At 33.2% G+C, this 19,743-nt stretch overlaps 3 protein-coding genes and 1 non-coding gene across 4 annotated transcripts in view; 3 read left to right on the forward strand and 1 right to left on the reverse strand.

The window, feature by feature from the left end:
* Positions 1-4,333: 4,333 nt before the first annotated feature.
* Positions 4,334-5,152, reverse strand: LOC136417598 (spore coat protein YeeK-like). Its single transcript, XM_066403358.1, has 2 exons — positions 4,874-5,152; positions 4,334-4,816 (listed from the first exon to the last, which is right to left on the reverse strand). Exons 1-2 carry the CDS (start codon positions 4,883-4,885, stop codon positions 4,334-4,336), a joined length of 495 nt encoding a protein of 164 aa, XP_066259455.1. The 5' UTR covers positions 4,886-5,152.
* Positions 5,153-6,416: 1,264 nt separating this feature from the next.
* LOC136417628 (probable G-protein coupled receptor frpr-1) lies at positions 6,417-11,105 on the forward strand. The gene is made up of 7 exons (XM_066403402.1): positions 6,417-6,813; positions 6,998-7,120; positions 7,560-7,727; positions 7,776-7,959; positions 10,162-10,321; positions 10,383-10,673; positions 10,729-11,105. Exons 1-7 carry the CDS (start codon positions 6,735-6,737, stop codon positions 11,065-11,067), a joined length of 1,344 nt encoding a protein of 447 aa, XP_066259499.1. The 5' UTR covers positions 6,417-6,734; the 3' UTR covers positions 11,068-11,105.
* Positions 9,516-9,589, forward strand: TRNAN-GUU (transfer RNA asparagine (anticodon GUU)). Its single transcript has one exon. It is a non-coding gene; the product is annotated as a tRNA-Asn (tRNA).
* A 2,319-nt stretch (positions 11,106-13,424) lies between the features above and the next one.
* s-cup (stanley-cup) overlaps positions 13,425-19,743 on the forward strand; it is a 58,720-nt gene continuing 52,401 nt past the window's right edge. Inside the window, exon 1 of the mRNA XM_066403450.1 lies at positions 13,425-13,590. The gene's annotated coding sequence lies outside the window, so the exon portion shown is untranslated. The remainder of the gene's footprint in view (positions 13,591-19,743) is intronic.

Genomic DNA, 19,743 nt, shown 5'->3' on the forward strand with positions numbered 1-19,743 from the left:
ATTTCTTATTTTATGGCCTCGTTGCATTTCAATATGTGGCGGATACATTAATTAATGAGAATGAATCAAAACTGGGGAAATTCTGTTTCAGCAAATTTAATAGGGTTTTGTATATTGCATTATAATGACGGTGAGTGGATTGGGTGGACCTATACTGCGACACGTACAGAGTGATCCGTTTTATTTTGCATCATCCTTAAATCCTTTCCTTTTACTTTGAGAATAAAATGCAAACTACAAAAGTTGTAAGGATTCATCCAAAGGGTTAAAGCATTTTATTTGGGTAGCTACAGGGTGTCCCATAAAAACGTGGCATACCAAAGTTTTCTTTCTTTAAACGCGATACTCTGTATATTATTTCACAGTTTTCTCGGTCTTTTTGAGTTGATTTCAACGGTATATAAGTTCAATGGATTTGGTTTACTATTTATCTCAAAAAATTCGTTTTGATGTAAATCGTTACTGCTCGCCTCAAATCTCGCAAATGGTAATTTCTGTTTGTCTAATAATTTTAAATTTAAAAATTTAACGAAAAAATAACAAAAATAGCCATAAAGCTTTCCAAGAATATTGTAATTTATATCCCGACAGACGTGCACCCACATATTTAAAAATATACAGTGTCCACAAAGTAAGGACTAAGTTCCATTAAAATTCAGGGAATTTTCTTTCAGAAAAATTCCCGGACACGTATTTCATTGTTTCTAAGTGCGCATTTTTTGAGAAAAAAATTTGATTATACAGGGTGTTCCAAAATTGAAATACGACGCTCAAGTGGAAATTTTCAAATGAGAACTCCCGTTTTTTATTGCATTTATGGATTCTACGTAAAATTCCGAGTATTTTTTATTAACGTACCCTATGTTGATACCCACCTGTTTGCGAGAAAATGGCGGTTGAAAAAAATTATGATAAAGGATAACAAGATTGTATTAGAAACATTGTATTTAATAATAAGAAGCAATAATTATTTATTTAATTGCTAATAACACGATGATACACGAAAATGTATGTAATTAATTGCTCCTTATTATTAAATACAATGTTTCTAATACAATCTTGTTATCTTTTATCATAAATATATTTGTTTGAACTGCCCTTTTTTCGCAAACAGGTGAATATTGAGTATGTTAATGAAATAAAGTATGTTAATGAATAATACTCGGAATTTTACGTAGAATCCATAAATGCAATAAAAAACAGGGGTTCTCATTTAAAAATTTCCACTTGAGGGTCGTATTTCAATTTTGGAACACCCTGTATAATCAAATTTTGTTCTCAAAAAATGCGCACTTAGAAACAATAAAATACGTATCCGGGCATTTTTCTGAAAGAAAATTCTATGAATTTTAATAGAACTTATTCCTTACTTTATGGACACACTGTATACCAATTACTTAAAAAGTCAAAGTCTTTGCAGAGGAAAAAGAGAACTAAACATATTAATGAAGAAGAAGACGTAAATGTTTTATTTTATTATACAAGTTTGTGTCGCAATCATATCCATTATCTACTGATTTGTATTACCTTTAGGTTTATTTTTTAACATTTAGAGCGTTCAAACAAATCGATAAAACAGACTTACAAACATGTTATGCCAAAATTCAAGATACCCTAAATAGATATAAATATCATCCGTTTAAGTACAAGAAAGTTTAACATCGAACCGACAAGATAAGGTACGAAGAGCTGAATATTGCAGGAACATGTTAGAACTTTTGGATGACAACCATTTTATTTGAAAACATTCTCTGGACGGATGAATCAACGTTGGTATGAAATTGTAATGTTGCCAATTTTAAATCAATCTAAGCATTTTCGGTGATTTTATGCAGTTTGGAAAGGTTTATTAAAAGATAAAAGTGTTCTCAAATATCTAGAGAGATGAAATTTTGTAATGAAAACTGTTTTTTTTAATAGAGGGTTAGAAAAACTAACGCATAACGTTGGGTCGGTATGTCCATTCAGGGTTACCGACCGACTAAACCCCTCGATTATTTCATCTTGAACCGCAGAAGTATTACTGCGGGACGGGGGTGAAAAAAGACCATTCGATTTTCTTACTATTCTTATAATTTTTTTCTTCTTTGTCCTCGTTCTCCGTGTTTTGCATTATTCCTTCTAGCATTTTCATTATTGTTATTTAGCATTTTTTTATCATTAGTTAAAAATGTCGCTATAATGTTCTTTGTTAGTTGGGCGTTCTACAGGTTTTGCTCATATTTTGACAACTTCTGTACGTATTTTTAATTTAAAACCATTTTCTCAACGGCACAAAAATTCGCATCTTTTTTCTAATTTGAGTCACCGTGTATCTTTTACTGCTTTCATTATTCCCATGGAACTCACTTTATTTGGCACACCGTATAGGTAGTGCAGACCTTCATTACATTTTTGCTTCAATCTTCATCACAAAACGCCTAACACGAAATTTTTCTTTCTTGAAATCAAAATGTCACGAAATCATTACGCGAATCAACATCAAATTTCATAATAATCATTGAGACCAATATTCAAATCTAAATTTTGTTGAAACCTTCAATCGAATAGACTCCTAGGATCTACAATACATGTGCCATATGAAAGAATTCTTAACTTTATATTAAATGAATTTTATGGGATCTGTAATATTCAATTATTATTGTAATAAGGATAGTACCAGAAGTACCCAACCTAACATATACATATAGATAGCGATTTTTTCGTTAAAAATTTGCTTATATTACAAAGACCTAACCTTATGTTTAGGTATTTGTAATATATGCTTATGTCTAAAGTTTGAGGGTCCTACGTTGATTTGTGTTTCTTTTGGAGTCGTTTTTAGCGAATGCTTTTAGAGAATTTGTGACCATGGAAAAAATTGGTCATCCATACGTGATTTAGTACTTTCCTTTGAAAGGCCTTAGTGCGACTAACATCAAAGCGGAGTTAGATTCTACTCTGGAGGACTGTGGTCTGAAGTGACCACTCTAAAAATTGTGGTGAAAATCTACAAAACTGTACCGGAAGATCGTCAACTAAAATTGAACGAATTAGCAGACATGATAGATATTTCAAAAAGTACTATACAAATTTTTTTTGCAGCAATAAAGCCGAGTTTTGGGTTGATTCATAATCATGGATGAAACATTGGTCTATTGTTTCACACCTGATATGACACAGCGGTCAAAACAATGGGCTCAAAGGGGAGAATCGGCTCCAAGGAATGCGAAAATAGTTCTATCTGCAGGAAAGTTTTTTGGAATGCACGTAGAATAATTTTATTGACTCTCTCCCTAAAGGAAAAACAATAAACGAAGAATATTATACAAATTGATTTCAGCGTTTGAACGAAGAAATTAGGAAAAAGCGACAGCATTTTGGTGAAAAAGAAATGTTTGCTTCATCAAGACATCGCACCAGTCCACAATCCGTCATCGCGATGGCCAATATCAATCAACTTGGATTTGAATTTTTTTTCCGTCCACTGTATTCGCCAGATTTAGCCCCATTAGATTATTTTCTATTTCCAAACTCGAAAAAATGGCAAAAGAGATTTGCCAATAATGAAGAGTTGGAATCCGAGGTTGATGCCTATTTTGAGACATTCGAAGCTTCTTACTATAAACAGTGCATAAAAGCCATGGAACATCGCTGCGAAGTGTGTCAATCTCAAAGGAGACTATAGAAATAATGTAATATTTTTCAATTTTTTTCTTTAAGTGTTACGTAGGGTACTTCTCGGACTATCCTCGTAATTATGTGATTCAACCACATAATTGAATAGTTTGTTTGCATTTTTAATTAACATTAACCCTAATTATCCAAAAAAATACCATATGGGTAGCGTATCTGAGCTTTAAAGGTCATCTTGCAAATAAATTACACATGAAGAGTGCGTGCGTGCAGCTTCACGTTTCTTAGGCAATTACGAGTTATATATTTATACTCGGATATTTAATATTTGTACAGTACCTACCGCTGCAATATGAATGTGCTTGTATATCATATAGCTGTTTGATTATATAATTTTATGAACTCGATTTATTATATTTAGGAAGAGGATATGTACTTACCATTACATATATCAATAATTTCTCCTTTTCTCCAGTTTTTAGAAATATTGTACGTTCTGAGATTATTATACCTCGATTAAAGTAATCTGGTACGTGTTAATAAAATGCATAAGGGATTTTTAAATGATTAATTAAAATGCGGACATACTAATAAAATGTAGGACTAAACTGAACAAGAAAATCATCCGCCTTGATAAATTGACTTTTGAACACACATATTCACATTTTGTCCAAAGTATCTAAACATAACTGTATCTAACGAATTCTTCACCTAAAATTTAATAGTGATGGTAATGATTAAAATGTTCCTCAGCACCATGATGAATGTCACCATAATGAAAACCTCCAGCATAAGGAACGGAACCATAATATCCGACATGGCCATAAAGGCCCTCAGGAGTATAGTACCCAGCAGAATCATAATGGCCTCTATGGTGATGGCGATGGTCATAACCTCCGTGAGACCCACAATGATGCACATGATAGATTGTTGGAGGTTCCCCATGGTGCAAATACAATTCGTGCTCGTTATGGTAGTACGGATCACCATAATAATGGTGCTCGTGATCGTTATGATGCTTCTTCTTGTGATGTTTATATTTTCCTCCAGTTAAGAAGTGTCCTATTGGGTCCAGAACGCCTCTAGTAAAAAACCCTTGCAAGGCTCCATCAACTAGGGGTTCTACTAAGGTCTTGTATAGCTTGTTGGGTTTAAGGTTGTTGAAGGTGGCTGCTGAGGTGGTGATGATTAGTAGGATAATCTAGAATAGGATGCAGAACTTCTTGCATAAAACTAGTAAATAACTGAAAAAACTTACAAATATCTTCATGTTCACTTAATAATACAACTACAGGTCCTACTTCGACTTACTAGTCACAAAATCCAAAACCAACTAAGCCAAAAATCCATTCATACTAAAGATTTCCTTAACAATTTAATATGTATCCATTGTGCATGTACTAACCTATTAATTTTGTTTAATAAGTGAAATTTGTTAACGTTTCATCGCTTATATGTAAAAGTATATTTTCGTCTAATTATTGAAATAATCATCGTGTGTCTTTTATGTAAAAGAGACATAATACTTCAGGTAAGTTGTCACTTCCTTGAAGAAAATTATAAGGTTGGTGCGTCCACCCTAGCGAAGTTATGGCTTTTACCATGGTGCATATCGAATTGGTATGATGTTGCGGTAGAGTGATTTAGTTCCTAAAATGAAAGCCAGAGACTTATGGGTAGAAATCAGTACCAATCAGATTTATTGAGCACTTAATTTCATTTTTATTTTTGTATATTTTTTTAAATCCCTATTTCATCTCCACTGCTTTTTTGGAGGTCACTACGAAATCTTTATGAAAATCCCATGGAAGTGCCTCATATATGGTACGATACAAATTGTGACCTTGACACACTTTGAAACATAACTTTTTTTCAGATTAGAGAAGTGGGCTTCTGATAAGCGATCCCTCTATGGTATTCGTAGAAGACTGAAAACATATGGACATTTTTAAAATTTTCAAGAACTTTCACCCATAAAGGTTTTGCATAGGTTGTCTTTTTGATGTAAAAAATTCAAAGGATCAGTATCCATAGATTTAAACTGTCTAAAATTTATCTACAGCTTAAAATATGGATAATGCTTTTGGAACACTCTGTGCAATTTTTGAGTAAAAAATCGAAAAAAACAATTTCTTACCAACAAATAAGTTTTTTCATTGTTTACGTAATATTTAACTGAATTTGTATTACACTTTTTACTAAATTTATAGCTCTTTTTCTTAAAAATTCATTGATACATTTTGAATCGGAATGCACCGTTGAATGTACAATAATTTCGAAGGACCTTTAACTTGAAGGATCACTTGACTCATGTTTTGATTAAAAAAATGAACCATTTTACGCTACTGGTGACGTAAGCGATATTAAAAAAATAAATGTTAATGATAGTGCTTTTCGTCCTATTTAATGCTGCTTTGGAATTTTTAGAAAATAGTCATTTGTTCGCAAATTAATGGAAGGGGGGGGGGGGGGGGTAAATTTATAGCCGCACAGTAGATCGTTTCCAGATCTCGAATTAAACTGAAGCAAATCTCTGGAATGGAAGAGATTGGAGGGTTGAACCAACAGGACGATAGAAATCAAGATCAGTAAAGAGGAAACCCGGTTGTGATAAAGAAGAAACTAAGTTGATGGCTTTGCTAAGCCGAGGTGTCGCTCAAACACGCTCTCAGCATTATTGATTGGTATTTGATGGTGTTAGTTTTTAAATTATTTGAATTATATCTGCCTCTATCTGTATGACAAAACGCACCTACACGTCATAAAATACCACATTATCTCCCTTATTATCAGAAGAATAAACATATTTGACGATATTCTGACTTATTGGAACGATGTAATCCCCTTATGTTATTAAACCACAAACACGTACTAATACTTGTCATTGGCATATCTCTACACAAATAGTAATATACATCGGTGTGTCATTAGCATAAATGAACTAAAAGCCAATCAATTTGGGACGAGGTTTAATTAATCAAACAAATAACTTTGACAAACATTGTGCATTGATTTTTTGATACGTTTTATTGTCGCTAGAAACATCCACTTTTCGACTTGCATTGATGTCATGACACCCAAGTTTCATAGATTCCGCGTTTACCGTACATTTATGTAATATGAGCTTCTACTTCTTAACTTCGTCGATACCTTTTAATGGAGAAGCTGATATTTGCAGCCAAGAACCTACAACTGCCGGTAAGTCATCGAGTTAAGTTATTTTCAACTTACTCTGCATCAAAACCGCAGTGAAAGTTCCATTGGGCATTTTTTTCATTGTTTAGTTAAATTTAGTAAAAGCTCATTTAAGCTTTTATAAAATTTTTTATGTTATGTATTTATAATTATTTCTATTATTTAACATGTAATTGGGAATTTTTAGGGATTATTCTATATTCAGTGGTGACGCCTGTGCTCTGCTGTTGTGGGATTATCGGAAACACTATATCGTTATTGGTGCTAAAGCGCAAAGAGCTTAAAGGCTCTGTATATACTTATCTAGCGGGTAAGACAGTTTAAAAATCGTCCCTTAGAATAAGTCAGATTGTCAAAGTTTTGTCAAATTTAGCAGGGACCTAAAGTTCTGATTAACCTGGAAATAGGTGCTTCCGTTGATGTACTGCTCCGATTCCATATAAAATATCCTCCAAAGTTACAAGTACTTCAATAATTCGACTCTAAGACCCAGCTGAATGAAAGTCTTTACAGCTGAACCAAGACTGGTTCCTGAGTCGTCCCTTAAGAATAACATTGCTATCGCAAAGCTTTGCAAAGAAAATTAACTGGGCAACAATATTATTCTTATGAGATGGTTCAAGTACCAGTTCTGGTTCAGCTATATCGACTTTCATACAAATAGCCTTAAGGGGATTTTTTGTTTAATCCTCATCTATCATCGAACTAAATATTCAGTTTATTGCATTTCTGCTGTCTTATTAATTCAGTTTTGGCCTGTGTGGATTTGGGTACATCCATAGTACTCCTGCTTGGAGGCATCAGTCGGGGAATAATGTGGAAGTATGGATGGATCACCTACGACTCCTTAATTGGACTCCCTATCAGCGGTGTCTTAGCGACCCTTGGAGTATTTGCTATTGTTGGTCTTACCTCTGGTAAGTCAGTATATTTGCGAATTCATTTCCTAGTTTATGCTTTTATAGACAGAGTAATATACTTGTGGAATCCAATTCAGTGTACAAAACCAAAGTTCTGTAATTCCTGGGTGGCGAGAAGAGTTATGATTGCCAGTTTTATACTTGCTATACTCTCAAATCTGCCTTATTGCTTCATTTATGAGTGGCAAGATGACGGAAGTTTGACTACGACATCTTTTTTTGCATCCAGGTAAACGTTTCCCTGATTGATTATACTTTTTCTTTTATTAAAATACTTCGTTGCATTAAGGTATAATCTTTCTCCAAAAGTTCTCCTGAATTAATATGTAAACTAAATTCTGAATTTGTCGTAACAGGCATTCTAAGCTTAACGATGCACCTGGTAAAAGCTCAAGAAGCAACAGAATCACTGGACGCTAAAATTCGTAATATTCTTTTAATGAGATGTGTGAACAATCACATGAATTTCTAATGATTTTCCAAAGGATTTGGAGAGAAACGTCGCCAATAGTTAAAAACTGAAAATCTAGTTATTGATACATTCCAGTTAGGCATAGGTAGATATCTCGGGATCATATGGACGATAAAATGAGATACAGATTGATCGATTTAAGTTTTTGCTACTTTTTGACCCGTGTCTTTGAAGATGATGGAGGTTCATTAGTAAGATGGTAGTAGTAGTACACACACTCTTTTTTGAAACTACAAAACTTTTTAGTATTTTCCTACGTTTAAATTGTCCTTAGCGATAAAAAAATGCCCTTAGCAAGCAGAATTTGACAATAGTTGTTTCAATTCTTCAAAAATATGTGTTTTTTTAAGACTTTCTGTGCAATTTTCGCGTACTTCTTTCTCGTCGTACCATTTTTTGAAATTCACACATTGTTTCTCGAATATCAATTATGAGCTTTTTGGTGCTGCGGAAACTTCTTCCGCAGCATCGTTAATGCTGAAATTCATGACTTTGAACTTAATTCAGTACTTGTACTTTGTAGTATTTGTAAAGTAAAAGGTAAACGAAGGTAAATGAAGGTCGAATTTAGCTAAGCCGAGATTGAGCCCTTATTCAACTACTCGGTTGTAAAGTTTTAAGAGTTACGTTAAGCAAGTTTAAAATCATACAGCCCTTGAAACTTAAAAGGATATAATAAAACTTTTACAAAGTCAAATAATTTTTAAATCCACAGAAGCCTAAAAGGCTTTCTTTAGGAGTATTTACTATAGTGAGTCGACAAGCTTAAAGTGTCAACAGTATTAATGAAAGAAACTTTAAAGCTTGTATATATTTATTTACCATTTTAAACTGCGATAAAACTTAATTGACATCTAATACACTTAAAATTGTTCCTTGAACATATATTTGCGGTGACTTAGAGCACCTACATACATATGTGTTTATTACTAATGAACCGTGACACAGTAAATATTATATTACGCTTGATAGCATTTGCTGTACGGTAGGTAGTAATAGGCCTTATCATATGTTTACATGTGGGTGCAAAATGACTATATTATTCTTCTAGAGCCGTGGATAACATCGTATTTTATCCGAGTTGTCTTACAAAAGCTTCACACAGGAGCATTCGCCAAAGTATCACCATATTGATCCAAGAAATTTTATTTGAGACTACATTTATAAAATTAAAAATTAACTTATTTTGTGGATGGTGTTTTAATTGAATTATTTGTTAAATTAAATTTCAACTTATCATTAAATATATAATTAAGAATTTTGAAATGCCTACCTTCTATTGATGAAGAGTTCAGTTAACTTACTGACACATTGCCTCCGTGGCGCAATTGGCTAGCGCGTTCGGCTGTTAACCGAAAGGTTGGTGGTTCGAGCCCACCCGGGGGCGGGACTTTTTTTCTACTTTGCTTTTTTTTTATTTATTAAAGAGTCACACGGCTGTTAATAATTAAAGGTGCGCAATTAATAAAAATTCAACTACGTTATTTACATATTGCCGTTATCGTTGGGAACTTGGAAGTTCCTGAGAAAATACTAGAAAAGGCACTCTAGAATCAACTTGTATGTATTTATACTATTATACAATAAAGGAAATAAATGTTGCTTAGCAGTGAATCTTCTAGTAAATATGCATATTTCTGTGGGTGTTTTCAGCCTTAACGACGGGCGATTGTTAATAACCTTTTGTTGTATTTTTTAGGCACGTTAAATGTCAATAACAGTATGCTCAAACCAAAAAGCGGTTGAAATGCTTTATTGAAACCTATAATATTTAATATTTGTTTAATAATATTTAATACTAATACATAATACTTTTGACTGAACTAACCTGAACTAACCTGAAAGCCTTAGAATTCGACATTTTACGTAGTCTTCCTTATTTAAAATTTTAAAACTATTTGAATATTTGGTTTAAAAGTATTTCTAAATATAAAAAAAATATGCCTTTTGCAATTTTAGGTTGTATAGAGCATTTAACTGGTTCACCCTATTTGTATTTGCAATAATCCCAGCTATAATCTTACTAATGGGTAACGGTTTCCTCATACTGTCCCTACGAAAAGCTAGAAAAATTAACAATAAAACCATAGTCCGTCGCACAAATAGGCGCAAGAGACGAGTAAGTCTTCAAAAACGTAAAGTTTTTAAACTTCCGTAGCGTCTACTTTGCCAATTTGTAGGATTCGACAAGTCTAACCATTACTCTGGTAATGATAATCGTCGATTTTCTAATCACCAATATTCCTGAAAGCTTAGTGTCCAGAACTGCCGCTATTAACCTGCTGTTCCAGGGGGACCGTCACAAAGCCAATTCGGAAACTCTGGAGAAATGGCGACAAATTTGCACGATTTTAGCTGCAATTGATGTTAACACAAATTTCGTGTTTTACTACACATTTTGCCCGGCATTTTGCAAGGCTTTAAAAGGAATTTGTCGGTGTAAAAAGAGAAGGCAATCAAATAATTTACAAGCAAGTGATCCGTTTTTTTTAGAAAATTTAGTTGCTTTAGTATTGATAATTTTAGGTTAACGTGTTTGTGCTAAATGGAGCGAAACCGAACGAAATATCAAACATAGAAGAGCAGCACCAACTTAACAAGCAAATGCAGAAAGTGCTGGAGATTTCCAGGAAAAGCTTTGAATCAGCGTTTACGTTAAATTTAGGAGAGATCGATACTGAAAAGCCCAAAAATGAACGTTCATTGAACTATGATTACGAATTTTTAGCTGATCGACCATCGAAATATGATACTACTATTGAGAATGTATACACTCCACCTTTCAGCACTATAATCGAGGAATCATCTACAAGCAGTGTCAATTCGGATAGTGCTACCTACAACAAGAATATTCGAAGAAACTGAGTTATTTCTTTAATATCTATTATTTATTAATAAAAATTTGTTTGTTTTTAGTCTATTGAAATATAACTGGTTTGTGAGTGATCCAAGACTCACTTTCCCATTGGTATGGATAAGCACTGTTCCCACGTGTCTTCTGATTTGAGTTCGAAAAGCTTAACTTCACATTGATCATAATTTTTTGTTATGGCTAAAAACAATATGTAGTATTTAGATTAGTCTTACATTTTCTCTCGGCTTGAGGCGTTTTTCATATTGTCTTAAGTGTTAGTGCTTTAAATTTTCTTCCCGAATTCATATCAGTTTTGATTATTCCTCTTTTCAATGGTTTCATTTCTTGGAATACTTTTTCCTTTCCCCTGGATTATTTTTCGTTGTTAGTAGCACGTGAAAATATACCCTCCTACTATCAAATATTGATTAGAGTTTTAGACTTTGGTAATCCACATAAATCATGTTCTCATGTACTATCCCGATTAATTTTATATTTTCTCTTCGATTCGTGGTGTTTTCCGTAAGAATCAGTGTCTTAAATTTCTTTCAAATTGTACTATTTGTTTTGTTTACTCCTGTTTCCAATCTTAATGATTCATTTTTCTGTTAGTCCCTAACAGATTTTAAAAAAACTTTTCTTATATGAGTTGCAGAGTTTTTCTCCTCTAACGACTGTTCTTAATGAAATTACCTTTGATGTCACTTATAGTTTCAAGTTCTGGATTTTATTAACACAAGTAAGTCGTGTTTCCACGTATTCTCTGAGAGTTAATCCTCTAAAATTTTCCTTAGCTTTCTCGGGACAGAACCAAGAATCACTATCTCATTGGTACAGATACGCTGTCTTTTCATATATTTCTGGATTGTCCACTTTCACACCCAGCATCTGGCTGTAATTACAATTTTCTTAAACAGTCGGAAACGATATGTAGATTAGTCTTATATTGTCTCTTTTCTTCTCTAGTGTCAGATGTTATAAATTCCCTTGGAAGATTAATGTTTCTTATGATTAATGTTATGTCCAGTATTAATGTTTTTTTGTGTAGGTCATTTTGTTCATTATGCTAGCGTATCAGACCTCTGTAATACAATAATAATAACTGCTAATACAATGATATGAAAAAATGGGTTAACATATCGCTAGCTCCGCTTCGTTGTATTTCGCGCTAATACACCTATCGCAACAGAAGTTTCGACTCTCTCGAAGGGGATCCACGGCTCCCTCCTGCATTGGTACTGATAAGCCGTGTTCCCACGTGCATTCCAATCTTTTACTTTCAAAGAGCGAGTTTTTTCCTCCAAAGATTAATTTGTGTTTTGCGTTCTTCTGTTTCGAAATGTTTTTTTTTCTCAGCCATTGGCAAATATTCGAGTGCTTTTTTGATATCATAGGTGTTTCTTCGCTATCCCATTTCGCGTAAGATTTTCTAAACTTTTAATACAGATAGCTCCTGTTACCTGAACACTAAACCCCAAATTATAAGCTTTTCGGGTGTAATTCAAACCGATTTTTTCAACCATTGCCGCGATTTTTGCTTGTTAATATGTATGTATGTATAAGTCGTATTCCCACGTACTCGCAGATCATCCATCTGCAGACACTAAGAAACACTTAAATTATAATTAAAATCATAATAAACCCTAAAACTGAATATCTTGAATACCTCACCCAGAAGTACTAAAGAAGAGAGTGAAATTTTAACAATTGTTGAAATACTCTACATACTGTTTGCTTTATTCTACATTGTTATGTAGATTAAGTAGGGTGCCCAGTGGTACTCAAATGAGAACCCAATGTATTGTGAGTAATTTATTGCGAAATATCTGAAGGTATAATATCTTTAATATTACGAGATGGAGAGTAACTTGGTAACTACATACCTATTAAATTGACTTAGTCTACTTAGCTTAAGTCATTTCCATTCTTGATTTGGAAGGAATTCGTCCCTTTCCATTGCAACAGTAACAAGTTTACACAATACGACTATCGCTGCTGCTATTTTGCCGATGTGTTCTAATCTCTATTAAGATTCTCTGCCCGATTTGATTGTTTCTGCTTTTCCACAATCTTAAATTCTGTGACCTTATCTTAGAACGACAACACAATAAAACCACAACCATCAACATAGCTCTATTAATAAACACAAAACTCACCAACAGACCTTCCACACGAATCCCAATTTATTTCTGTCCTTAACACCATCCATTAGTCTTAAACACGTGTTTTGGAAAATGTCTCTCCATGGGTCCATATGCGCAAACACGTGTCCTAATGGGCAACAGGTGGTGGAATTGGGGCTTTATTATTTGGAAACTCAGCTGTGAAACTTTTCACGGAGTTTAGTTTTCCGCGAACTTCGCACGAGGCGATCGAACTCTGGAACAGGAGCGCCACGTGGTCGAAGGGGATTCGGAAAAGTTTTCTCGGAAAGTTTTCGTGATAGTTATTTTTTCTCGTAGAGTTTCAAGAAGTGATTTTCAGTGAGAATTTGAAAGATAAAGCCTGAATTGCTGATATTGTGATACCCGAAAGTAAGTTATGGGGAAAATTTTAGCTTTATGGATATATGTTTTGGTAAGGCTGCTGAGTTTAGAGATCTTTATTTTTTCTAAGTGAATAGTTTTCGAGGTTTTAGAACAATGAGGCATTTTTATTACTCATTCCTCCTTATTATTAATCTAGAGAGCTTTAATTGGCGTTCTAATTGGGTATCCAATTTTTTTCTAATTTTCAGGTGAACATAAATTTGCGCTCGATTTAAATTAATTTAAGCGGGACAAACAAGGAATAAATCAAACCCAATTTTAATATTCCTTTATTGACTCTGTGAGGTAATTAAGCTTGGTTTGTGTTCCCCACCGTAGGGCTACTTAAGAAAATCATGTTCTAGGAAGATTTATTGGATGTCGAGCAATTATCTGTACTGTTTGTACTTTTGAAAATTGAAGTCAGCCAAGTGATCCCTTTGTGTACCAACACAATCCAAACACAAACATTTTTTTTAATTTGAAATTTTTAGGGTTTACGCAGAAGTAGATACCATGAATATAATATACAGAGTGCTCCGGAATGATGGTCAAATTTTTTAACAGGGTATTCTACCAGCCATTTTTTGGGGGGATCTTCGTATGAACTTTTTCAATTTGGTCCTTTGCTGTCGAGATATTTGAATCTCAAAATGCCGAAAAATAATCGTTTTTTGTTTTTTTTTTTGTTAAAAACGGTTACGGAAACTTTAATTTCGGTATATATTATCCGCTAGTCGAACGTTGTTTTGTGGTGGTCTTTATTCTTTGACTCATGTTTCAGGAGGGCAGGAATTACCAACCCCTAACTATATTTCTTTCAGAACTTTTTCCTGCAATAAGCGAATTCAACAAAACTTTTTTTTAAATACTACACATAATTAATTTTAAAGCTTTTTTCATTCTTGCTATTTATTTATACAACCAACAGTTTGCGTGAAAAAAATAAAAATATTTTTTTTGCCCGATTATCTTTCCGTCATCGGTTACTGATAAACGCAATAAACGATCGCTCTGTTGATGTTTTTTGTTGTCAAAAAATCGCCAATAGGTTTATTATTATAAAATATTTGTTAACAATTGACTTTACCATACGAATATTAGCAAATAAATTGATAGAATATGTATACAGCAGGATTAGCTCTAGTTACCAGAATAGGCACTAAAATTGAGTATTCCTTTCTGAAGGTTAGCAATGTTTAAATATCGGTTGGACCTCTTAGACCTAGACTAAAGAAAGCTAAGAGAGGTGTAATCCGGAAGGTTTTGTTGACAACACTAACACTCTCGACATAACAATCGTTTACTGCGTCTATCAGTAATCGGTGACGAAAAGGTGCTTAATAGGGTAAGGAAAACTATTGTAACTTTTTTCACGCACAGTATTAGTTGTATGAAAAAATAAAAAGAGTGAAAAAAATTTTAATATTATGTGTATTATTGAAAACAAATTTTTGTTGAAATCGGCTATTGCAGGAAAAAGTGTTGAAATAAATAAAATTAGGGGTTGCTGAGTCCCACCCCCAGAAACATGAGTTAAAGAATAGATACTACCACAAAATAACATTCGACTAGCTTATAATGTGTACCAAAATTGAAATTTTTTAGTGTAACCGCATTTAAGAAAAAAGTTTATTTTCCGCCATTTTGAGGTTTGAACATCTCGATAGGAAGGACCTAAATGAAAAATTTTATGTGAAGATTCCCCCTTAAAAATTGCTGGTAGAATACCCTGTTAAAAGATTTGACGATCATTTCGGAACACCTTGTGTATATAAAAAATTATTTTTTTAAATTATATACTCGTATTTCTAAACCAAATATATTTTGTTTCTTAATTTATTCAATTCTCTATAAATGCGCTATTTTGTAGTTATTTATGCTAAATTCAATTTTCTATCTATCTGTAATAATCAGTTGCCAGACCGCACAGCACATTTGCTTGTACATTTCCGTTTTGTAATTTTCACTTCATATTCATTGTACCTATTACTACGTACACGCTAAAAATTTCAAAGTATTTCTCGCAGAAATTTAATTTTGTGTTCAACAAAAATTTTCGCCCGCAACTTTTCGTTCGATTTTTGCTCAGGCATGTTTGCATTCATAATACAATGGAGGTAACAGCAGTTACTTGTGCCACAACGGGAAAAAAATGCAAATTTACTGCCAGAGCGACATTCAGAATCAAGTCGAAGATGAGCCTCTGCAGTAAGCCATGGCGGTAAATTAGCTTTTTAGTCGAGTAAAACACGTTATTTTCTTGTCCGATTAGTACTGATCATGTACAATTTGATTTTCGCATTTTTTTATATGAATTTGGAATACTTTTCTTTAACTGCTTAGGCAGTAAAAACGTTTTTTACCGCTTATATATAATATAAAATTTGCAGAAATAAAGCAGTTACTTTAAAGTTTAGGGATAAAAAATGACATTTTTAGTCTGTTTCGTAAATTTTACCTCAAATATTGTAATTTGATGTGAAAGAAAGCGATTAATTGTTTGTTATCTATTTTCAGCATTTTACAAGGTGCGCATATTTGGCCTGCAGATCTAATTTAAGAACAAAAATACAAAAATATCTGTAAATGTTACAATTTTATTATTTTATTACTAAGTGCTGCAGGTGTAAAAGTGTATATGTATCAGCGGGAGCTCAATAAATTTTTACTCTCAATATATTTTTAAAGGGAAAGATTTTATTGTAAAATTAAATTAAATTATTTGAGACAAATAACCAATCTTTTTGTGAAAAAATCAGTCCTAATGTTCAATCAATTACTTGCCACACATAATGATTTATTGTTAACCGTAAAATTTTTATTATAATTTAAAATTATGAAATTCTGATATTTAACATGTCTTTTGGAATTTTTATTATCGTGCCAAGTCTGAAGGTCAAGGTTTCGTTCTATTTGGCACTCATCAGAAGGCTATTGGCAAGTAGTCTCGTGTAAGGCATCGTTAAGATCGGGACAAACAGTATCCTATTCTATGTAGGTACCTTATTCGAATTTAATTTCTTTTCACGATAACGTTTCAATGGCAGATCTTGCACGCTCTATTGCTACGACTTCCAAACGATTAGAGTTAGAGCGAGAGTTTTCAGATTCTCGTCTTACATTTTTAAGGTAATTTGAAAACGAACTGCTTGTTCTGGATCGCTGATACGTAGGCCAGTAGCGACAATTTCCCAATGGTATGTTGTACAACTTAAGCAAATTGCTTGTCGATTGGGAAACCGTATTAGAACTGAAAAATTTTAAAGTGTTCTATTCAACTGGAATAGTTTATGTCAATGGTTCCATTGTCTTGAAAGACCTATTTACATATTAGAAATAAAGGACTATTCTATTTGCTAGCCTCTTGGAAATAGAACATAAGATATAAGCCTTAAATTTTTATTGCTATTCACTGTCTGCGAAAAAGCATTTCAGTATATTCTGTCGGCGAATCAAATGTATTTCGTTACTCTTGAAATCCTTATTTTCCCACGGCTATCACTTCGAAACACATCATAAAACGGATTGTTAGGGCTACAAAATGAAGACTATGCGGTGCGTTAGAGAATCATAACATGTTGTGTTTCGACCAACCGTAAAGCAACGAATTTAATGACGTGCCACCTCTGAAAGTAAACACGAAATTTTATTGAATTTGCATGAAAAATATATACTCATTTGGGCAAAATATATCCCTAGTAATAACTAATTTAATCTTATGTGTCTCTAAAATAGCAGAAAAATGTTAATTTGGAAAAAAGTAGCGGTGGGTTATTAAGAAAGTAACAGGTGGCAACGTTAGTTCATTGGCTGTTAGTTTTCCGATATGATAACAGCGGGTTTGATTTTCAATAGAGTAATTCTTTTCATGTTTTTTCTTTTATTTCTTTTTTTTTTGGTTGTGGAAAAATAGTGTACACAACTTGATAGAAAGTCTTTCAAGACACTCGCGTGATTGGCGCCCTCGCCTGTAGCTCGAGTATTAAGAATGACTTTGTTCGCATTTGCTGAGAAAACGTTAAATACTTCAATGTCAACTTTTCAATGGTGAGATCTATTTAATTAGTGGACTACTTGACGTTGACTTAGGAAAAATTACTGATAAGATTTTGGTTCCTGTGGGTTCCTTCGTGACGGTGATTTGAGAATGTTAGGAACTACGCTATGTAGAAAAACTCAAAGAATTCGCAATTGCAATAGGTTACAGTAAAATAGATTAATACCAAAATAAAACTGATTTCTACTCGAATAATCCAAAGTTTTACATTGAAAGAGCTTACTGCCGACTCTGGTTTCTTTATCGTTCTCGATTTGCGGTAATATACCGTCGATAATGAATTTTGAATATCGCGCCTGGGTTACTGAACCGATAACAAGAGTTGGTTGTGTTTCCACGTACCTCTCGGATGTATAAGTTTAAGCGTTCGAGATTCTGATCGTTTCAGCTAAGACCCAAATTTCAAGTGTTTTAAGAAATATCCGAAATTCACTTATGCGTTGATATACAGACAAACTCTTTCTGATACTTAAATCGATTTCTCACAAAATTATACTTTTTTTATTGTACTTAAAGTTTGTTGTTGCTGGTAAATTTTACTTAGTTGCGAAATTTGTGCATTATGTTGATTAGTTGCCTTCAAGTGATGATGAGTATATTGCCTATTGAAAAATTACTGCAAAAGGTAAGATGTATATTGGCCAACATCGTCCAGCTGCAGTGGTAAAATGCTGAAGGTTTTAAATCCTTCAATAGAGAAACAAAGTGGCTTTTTTTACTAGTGGCTTTCTATTAGAAAGTGTTGAGCTATTGACGATTATGGTTATTATCATAATAAAACCACTCTCAATATCAAAAAACTTGCTAGACTCTTTACGAAATGGTGATTAAGATCTGCAGATATCTGAGGCTCCGAAGAGGTTTTAAGGTAAAAAAAAAAGGGAGGATAGATGGAGTTCATTTAAACTGCTGCTGTCTAATCTCGATGTTACTATTTATCCACAACTAGGGAAATATCTGAGAGTGAAACAAACAAAGTTATGAACATTTTTCTTTTCATTCTAGAAGAGGTGCAGATATTAAAGCTTACTGAAATAGAAGAAAAATGTCATCAAGGTTCTGCAAATTCAGTTTAAAATTTCAAAAGCAGGCTGAGATCAAGCAAAAGAACAGTAATTGATAAAAAATTGAGCCAGAAAATTATCTTATAAGTAGAAATGAAAATTGGTTGACATGAAGACATTTTTGCTAAGGTACTGTATTGGTACTAGGGTACCTGGGAGTAGAATACCTTGTTCAGATTATGAGTAGGTACTGGAAATGTTGTTTTAAAAATAATTAATTTATCGTTTTCAGTATGTCTGACATATATAAAATCTGAACTGCTCGGAAATTTCACTTTTTCTCGTATTAGAAAAGAGTTTTTTTTATCAATTGGTATGCCGTGGTTGAGTCTTAATGTTGATCTCCAAAATGGACTCACTATTTTTGTAAATTTTAAATGAATGGTAGAGTGAATATGAAGAATTTTTATTTGTTTTTGCTCTGCGGTTATTCCATTGATTGTAACTGATATTTACAGATAAATTGAGAATAAAATTGTGTAGACATTGCCATAAGGTAAAGCAGACAATTAAATAAATTTAGCAAAAATGAGATTTGGTGTTGAATTATTAGTCAAAGTATACAAAGTAAATTCATAAAAAAACTTACCTATTTTTGGGCAGCGTGACCGTAAATTCAGTATGTAGCTTTTGAAAAGTTCGTGAACTTTGGAGTATCTCATGCTACAAAAAAATAACTATCACTTTCTCACACGTTTTCGTTGCTAGATAAGCCATAATTCCCCCATAATATCCATTTTACATTTTTAGTCACTTAAAAAATTTATCTTGCAGATCACGTCTTCTTTCCCCGCATTACTAGCTCTAAAGAGCACGATTCATAGGTGTACACATCAAACATCCATTCCCAGAATAGCTTTTATGACTGCCATTTTGCCTTAGAAAACTCTAAGAATTATTACGTTCAAAGTCGTTAACTCTCGTCCTATTTCCGATATCTTAAGCCACCATAGCGTGTAAAGCTTAATTGGGTATTTAGGATCATGTATTAACTCGAATTGTGCTATAAAGTTGCTGACGCTAAGAAAGTATGAA

The sequence above is a fragment of the Euwallacea similis genome, chromosome 29, assembly GCF_039881205.1.
Source record: "Euwallacea similis isolate ESF13 chromosome 29, ESF131.1, whole genome shotgun sequence".
NCBI lineage: Eukaryota > Metazoa > Arthropoda > Insecta > Coleoptera > Curculionidae > Euwallacea > Euwallacea similis.

Bases quoted from the DNA above. Each gene is read 5' to 3' on its own strand.
- LOC136417628 (XM_066403402.1), top strand. From the start codon at position 6,735: ATGAGCTTCTACTTCTTAACTTCGTCGATACCTTTTAATGGAGAAGCT. The intron at 7,960-10,161 runs GTAAACGTTTCC...TTGCAATTTTAG, and splicing joins ACATCTTTTTTTGCATCCAG to GTTGTATAGAGCATTTAACT. The intron at 10,674-10,728 runs GCAAGTGATCCG...TGATAATTTTAG, and splicing joins GGCAATCAAATAATTTACAA to GTTAACGTGTTTGTGCTAAA.